Here is a 7,651-nt window from a genome sequence, read left to right on the forward strand (position 1 = left end):
GGGCTAATAATAACAATCTTTTTTGTCAGGGGTAATGATGATAGAATCGACGATGGTACTGATTATAATGGTACAAGTATTATTTCATAATACTATTGACAGCAGAATTAGAATAATTGTAGTGTAGTTGAGATGATGGTGTTTAGTAATGCTAGTGATAATAGTAGGAGAACGATGGCGGCGATGGTGGTAGCGATAGTGGTAGCAACGATAGCGATAATGAACAAAAGTGACCGATGGACTGGTAATAGTACTGATAATGATAGAGGAATTGACATTAGCAATAACGCTGGTACTAGTAATAGTTATTAGTAATAACAATAGCGGTGGCGATAGTTGCGAAAGCAGTAGCAGCAGCAAACAGCGGTGACAGTGGCATTAATGACAGAGTTGGCGATAACGATAACAGTAGAGGCTGAAGTAATTGGAAAGGAGAAAAAGGAGAAAAAGGAAGAGTTAAGGAAATAATGGTAATGGTGATAATAATTGTAGTTGAAGAGAAAACAAGGGCAGTTAACGAAATATTCGTTATCGATACTGGAAATGTGTTTGTCTAAAGTTGCTTTAAATCTTACTTTGGACGCAATCAGTTTTTTTTTATTTTCTTTTTCTCGCTTTTGTAGTTAGGCAAACGACGAAATGGCGAAATACTTTGTTCTTCTTTCGTTCCCTCATTCGTTTTCACCGATACACGCACACGTATTTTCTTCTTCTTCTCTCTCGTACTCGCTCTCGCTCTCGCTCTCATTCTTTAATAAAAAATAAATAACAAACTATTAATAACTCTTAAATAAACTACCCTCATTGTAGTATTTGTATTTCGTCTACACTTTTTCCTCAAAAATATCCCTTCTCGTTATTACCGAATCATCGGTTTGATTCCCGAAAGAAACAAACGCGACTGAAATCGTATCGGATAAACAGGCAATCTTTTACATCGATTCGTTTAAATTAATTAATTATTTACTTGCCATTCGAAAGCTTTGTACGTACTACTATCTTCGTTTCTTCCTAATCCTTTACCTTTTCCTATCAAATGACATTTTACATTGTCTTTCTTTCTCTTCTCTCCTCGTTATTGCTAGTATAGTCCAATCAAACTAATCAACACGAATAATTATATGACTTTCACGTGGATTTGCGTATGCGTGTATATCTCTCTATTCCCTCTCAATTGCTACATTTTCCTTTTCTCTCTCCTATCTCCCATCGCTATTATACTTCTTCCATCCTCGTATCGTCGCTTTCTTCTTCGTCACTTGCTCTCTCTCTCTTTCTCTCTCACACACGCACATACACACACTCTCTCTCTCTCTCGCTCTCGCTCTCAATCTTGTAATCGTTTTGTTCGTTTAAATATTTATGCTTTATCGTTAAATTAGTACATAGACTTTTAGTAATGATGCAAAGATACATATTTTAATAAGGCCCAGTAAGGCTGCGTGGGTCAACCAACTTTCCCACGAATAATTCAATATACGTACATCTTTCGTGTTAAAAGTTACCGTATGCTCGTTAATTAATTTTTAACCTTTTTCTATATCGTTTGGACATCGCGCGGCGCGTGTCGTTCAATCTTTCTTTACACACGACGCGCCGTTTTCTATAACGATATCAGTACCGTGTATCGTTCGACACGAGTTTTATGAAAAATCTAAGGAAACTAAGATTATAGACGAACGTTTACTAGTTTGTCTAACAACGAAAAGGAAAAACCGTTGTTCCATTGTTCGTGATCTTCTTCGAGACCATCGATTAATTATTGTCATTTTGTATTGTTCGTTATTATTTGTAATTTACACGCCTCTTCAACTTGTCATTGCGTATCTATCGTCCTATCGAGTCCATCTCCTTCGACTAATTATCCTTCGAAAGAGTCTCGCGCCTTCTCCTGTAACTGGCAATGCGATCGCTACATACGTATGTACAATTATTCGTACGTGTAATTGTTTATCCGTATTTTCTTCTTTTTTTCTTTTTTCTTCTCCCTTTCACGTCGCTCGATCGAACGTTTATCCGATTGACGATGATCTAATGCAATTTTGCGACTCTTCTCGCCGATAAGAACACAGATAGTACGCATGTAAAAAATCCGGAGAAAACCCTTTAGGAGAGACTTTGTCTTTTGATGAACCGAATAATTGTTACGTGTACTTTGTTAGGTATAGTTACCGCCTAGAACATGTGCGTTACGAACGTACACAGTGTGCACGCGCGAAATTCGCGTGCGAGTCTTTCTTTTCTAATACCCTTGTGAAATTGGCAGGTTGTATTTATAAGAGACTGGAACTTTTATAAAGTTGTTTTATAACTTTGAGTTAAGAAAAATGTTTATCTTACAACACCGTTCTGACGTTTTCAACGATTCATCCTATCGGCTGTTATTATGGAAATATTGTTGATTAAGTTAGTTAATAAATAAGAATTATATCGTGACTTTCGTTAATCTGTTTTGCACTTAAGACCACCCACCCCGCCCCACCCGCACCCTTCCCAAAGATTCCCACCCTCCCATCCCTGCTACATCGAATATTTTGCGTTTTTTTTTTTTCGTTTTCCTATTATCGTCCCTCGTGTGTATGTATCTATATCTCATTTATACATATATGCACATGTAGATACATATACGTATAAATCTATCATGTACGCATGCATTTTATAATATTTTTTGCTTTTTTTTTCAATTTAAGTCGTTTTCTTCGATACTTTCAAATGTTTCGCATAAAAAACAAGGCAATCAGATTGAGTTTCTTTTTTCTTTTTATAGTTTACACTTAAACTTTACGCTCGTATTTAAATATTTATACTCGGTTAAATCACCTCGAGTGTCTGCATGTATATATAATATACATACGTAATACATAAACCCTAAAATTGGAATCACTCATTTTTACTTTCATTAGTTCCTTTCCCTTCGTTTTCCTCTTAATCGCGCAACTAGTACGAAAAGACTAAGCTCCTAGCAAGAAGTTCGTTTCGCGTAGCCTCTTTCCTCTCCAAACTCCCTTTGAATCCCGTGCTCTTTGCCACGAGCAATCATTAATAACGTGGCGTGGAAACGAAACGAACGTAATTCTCGTTGAACGGTTCTTTTCTTTATTCGTTTCTCTTCGTGCTCCTATTTCCACTCTTTTTTTTCATCCAGTTGTCCGCGTTACTTTCACGTTTCCTTCTTTTCACATGTTTCTTCACGCGCTCTGGCTCTCGGTCTTCCCCTCACACGCACACACTCGCTTCATGTCCGTTTCTATTTACTCTCAGTCAGCTCTTACTAATAAACGAGCAAGTAATTTAGCTACAAGTCTTATTAGAAAACCTTCGCGTTAACGGCTAAATCCGCGTTTCTTCTTTGCCCCGTTCTTCCCTGAACGCTTTCAGATCGCGATTGCGAATCCGGCGATTCGTTGGGTATCGCGACCGAACCACCAACGAGCGAGAACGCGCGATCCGATCGTCGATTTACCATTCGAATCGGAGCCAGTTTATCTAAGAAGTGAGAAGCCTGTCGGATCGCGAGCAAAGTCGAAACGCGTCTAGTTTGCTTTCCAACGAACAACTTCGTTACATTCCGCCACGAACTACGTATATACAGAGCGAATGGAAAATCGAAGTAACACGCTGGTGACGACCACGACCTACTAAACGGCCTCGTCGCGATCAACAGCCACGAATTCTGCGGGCAAAGCGTTATGAAATTTGACAATATCGAAGGAACGCCGGACGAAGATCCGACGCGTATAAATATGTATACCGTACCTCGCTGTAAATCTCGAAAAGGCCGTTTCAGTGGACGCACTAGCCTCTTCGAATCGACTTCGAGTCCGCGTACAGGCTGCGTACGAACAGCATACACGAAGGGATTGTAAAGGGAGCGTAAAGGGAGCGTAAAGGGAGCGCGAAGGGAGAGCATAGAAGGAGCTATGTACGGAGTAGAAGACGAACGTTTAAGGGCAGCCGCATTCGTCCACTACCATCTTTGGTAGATCTCTCTTGATGATGTTGGAGTCAGGACCGTAGTAGATCAACGACATCGGCGAGAACTTGAGGGGAGCGCAGCAGGGCTGCATGCCAGCCAGTCGATCCATCTTTCGGTATTCCTCGATCACGTGGGTGTAGTAATTGAGGAAGGTGTCCGGTGTTCTGTGTCCGGCCGCGCAGTCTCCCCTGCAGTAATTCGCGTAGTACCTACGCAGATCGAACAACCCGTTTACGTTACTCCACGTAGTTTTCATAATTTTCACAAGCAAGTTTTTCAAAGCGACGATACCAACTTGGACGAACGTCCGTCAGTTCGTGCAACTAGAGAAATTCTCTGTCTGCGATCGGCATTGTTATCAGCTTGGTCGAAGCAAGTTAGGGTTGACGAATATTTACGCGAAGGGTTAGTCTAGCAGAGTTTTCGTCGATGTACGGAGTTCAAGGATATTTATATTTACGGTAAGATAGAATTGTATTATACGATAAAATAGAAATTGTATTTAATTGGGGAAAATTTGAAGCAGATATCGAATTTCTGTTTCTCGTGCGTGCGTGTTTCCGCAGAGCGGCAAACTTCGTTAAGCTGCAGACAATTCTGTTTGCAATAATTGCCGGTAAGTTAAGGGTTTAGGGCCGTTGCACTTGTAAGCGACACTCTGATTTCACGGGATACCCTACGAATGACTTGCAGTTACTGATCGACGGCTGTATCGTCTCGTGCCATCGTACAACGCGTATACCCCGCTCCACTCGTGTCTGCGCTACGCTAACTCGATAACAATCCGATCGGCAAAACAACCATCCACCCCGACAACGTTGTGTCAATAATGCAACACCTCGTTTGTTCCTTCGACTGTGTGAAACTATACACAGCACTGCATCATCGGTCGCAACTAGACGGCGCCTTTTTACGCAAACTCGTACTTTTCTCAACCTGATTTGACAAACAGATATCGTCCGTATTTTTGCATATCACGTACACTCTGCGTATTATCGCGTTGTTAAATAAACGCGTAAAAGTCCGCTTCGCAGCCTACGACGATTTCGACCGCTCTATCGATGTCGCAAAGTCGAAGATCGCATTTTAAGTCGACGACTCGAATAACTTCAGCTCACCTTACGTCGCAAGAGGATCGCGCTTCAAATTCTTACGATACGATTTCGTTATCGTCCTTACCCTTGAGGAGCGATTATCCAGTCGTCCCAGCCGAGCTGAGAAAAATTTACGTAGAACCTTTGCTTGCAGCATTGACCCTTTATAGCACCGCTGCACTCGATCGCTCGCCTTCTAACCCGTTTCACAGCCGCGGGATCCGTGCGGACGACTAGGAAAGGCCTATCCGGATCTTGAGTACCTGCGAAACGTGGTTTTTCGTGACTTTGTGATTATTCGCTAATACGGCCACGAGACACGATTATCACGTTTGCGATAGACAAATTTGAAACGAATATAAAAATAAAAATACACGTATTCGAATTACAAGGTATTTCTCGCAAGCGTACGCTTCGCGGAGATCACCAAAGCGTTCGTACAATTAATTATTCGTTATGTTAGCCGTGATATCGAGCGGAACCTATGTTTAATATCGATACGTTTAATCGCACGTGTGTTTAAGACACTGTACATTTTCTGCTAAAAGTGTCGCTAGTAACCTGTAACTTTTACACGTTCGAACGTGTTCCATAGTTTCGCGGTGTTTTCAAATCTTACGAAACGAATATCGATGATCTATCGATCACAGCGTCGACGATATTTCTACGCGTTCAAAAAAATTTCTCGGGAAAAGAAAAAGTCAGGATAGTTGGATACCTTTTGCGTTTAAAGATGACTCGATCACGTGCGGGGAATGTCCGTCAAAGGTGGATACGTAGACGTGCGAGCCACATCCGGTACAGTCGACGAGCAACGTTAATTTATCTCTGGCGGTATCCCGACTCGTCGTGTACCAACTGTTCACAACCTTGGTGACGTCGAACTTGAGCCAACCCAGTTGTCCAACGTTTACTCCCAGCGACGTGACCATCTCCAAGTATTGACCTAGCTCCTACGAAACCACGTGTATATCCATTTATCCGTTTTTCGCCAGGGAAGGAGAACGACCGCGAATTATTTTATTTTTCACCCTACTCGGCATTACTCGAAGCTTCCCGATCGGCTGAAACCCGTCAACCGTAGTCGCTAATATTGCGACGAACGATTGCTAAGACGACTTAAGATCGCAGTACGTTTTAACGCGATTACATTTATATAAGTCGAACGAAAGTGGTCGAGCGTCCTTTTTCTTGTCGCTATCGTACGTATAATTATCGCACGAAGATCCTAGATGCGACGAAGAGCAACCGACGCGTAATTCGCGCGTGTCTACGAACTTGATCGGGTTATTTGGAAAATTTACGCCCCGTCTTCGGGAACATGTGGCACCCGTCGAGACAAGTAAGGAAAAAAGCTTTCTGAAAAGCTTTCTGTATAAGCGTGCGCATTCGGAATATTCAGTAGCGAGAAACACGCGATTATAAAGGGGAAATTACGAAAGTTAATTACTCGACGCGTTACATATATGCAAGAACATCCAAGCGAATCTAAATAATCGACCGGTCGAGATTACCTTTCCACGCAAGTGCGTCGTGTTGCCGCAGCGTACTCTAAATACCCAGAGAGTAATATTTCTTTGGTTCGTTTGACTCTGACGATGATGTTGATAATGGTGGGCGTGCCTGAATTCCACTCTGGTCCAAAGGGTTGCTCTTTTGATCCTCAGTGGCTCCAACGCGGGTTCTCCACTGGACATTGGAAATTCCAATAACGGCTGTCCGTTCAGCGTACGTCCTGAGAACAAGAAGCATTCGTTTCGTTAAAAAGAGGCATCGAGCAGGATAAAAGATCACGCCAATTTTTACGTCTATTTGAATTTTTCATTCCAACAACGCGACGCGATAGTGTGATATTGAAACGAGAGAATATCGGTAGTCGACTAAGAAGGACTCGCGACGAAATCCGACAGACGTAACGAGGATTACAAGCAAGATGAATTTTTCTTTCAGAGGCGAATCGCTTTGTCGTTCGAGCGTAATCTCGCTCGTATATAACCGCTCGTTATACTACAAAAACTGTCTAATAGCAAGAACCAAAACGGACATATATAACATGTATGCATATGTATGTATACATATAGAGAAAAAGAACACGAGATGCAGGGATAAGGAGAGAGAAAGTGTAATGCACTCGGCGGTTCGAAGCTCGTGTGCCAGGAGCAGTGTGTTGGCGGGAGACACAGGGATTCGCATATACATAGGAGAGTGCGATGAAATATAAGAGGCGAGAGAAGGTTGTTCGTGTACAAGCGTAACGAGAGATACATCGAAGCTATCGAGCAGTGCACGCGTAGACACGGGCGCAGGTTAACACACGCGGATCTGCAAATATCGGTGTCGGTGTGTGCGCATACTGTGAAAGCAGCGCGGCTTTATCCCTTAACGGTTTAGTGAGTCACGGACCGAGTGCCGTTGGAGGGACGAGGATAAGCATGGGGTGTCTGCCACCCGTCTGTCTTCCGCCTTCCATTCCCCGCAACCCGCGCTTCTTCTCTCTTTCGCCACTTCACCCCTTTCATTTCGTTCCTTACCCTCCTCTCTCCGCTCACTGTCCCGTTATTTCCTTTTCTTTCCTACCCTT

At 42.5% G+C, this 7,651-nt stretch overlaps 1 protein-coding gene across 1 annotated transcript in view; it reads right to left on the minus strand.

The window, feature by feature from the left end:
- Positions 1-2,567: 2,567 nt before the first annotated feature.
- The window catches only part of LOC100748499 (inhibin beta chain), a 21,835-nt gene continuing 16,751 nt past the window's right edge, over positions 2,568-7,651 (minus strand). The window contains exons 2-5 of the mRNA XM_012390299.3: positions 6,585-6,805; positions 5,789-6,023; positions 5,156-5,333; positions 2,568-4,185 (exon numbers count right to left, since the gene is read on the minus strand). Of these exons, the coding sequence (XP_012245722.1) occupies positions 3,945-4,185; positions 5,156-5,333; positions 5,789-6,023; positions 6,585-6,805 (875 nt within the window). The 3' untranslated portion in view covers positions 2,568-3,944. The remainder of the gene's footprint in view (positions 4,186-5,155; positions 5,334-5,788; positions 6,024-6,584; positions 6,806-7,651) is intronic.

The sequence above is a fragment of the Bombus impatiens genome, unplaced genomic scaffold (assembly GCF_000188095.3).
Source record: "Bombus impatiens unplaced genomic scaffold, BIMP_2.2 scf_0765, whole genome shotgun sequence".
In the NCBI taxonomy this organism is placed as follows: domain Eukaryota; kingdom Metazoa; phylum Arthropoda; class Insecta; order Hymenoptera; family Apidae; genus Bombus; species Bombus impatiens.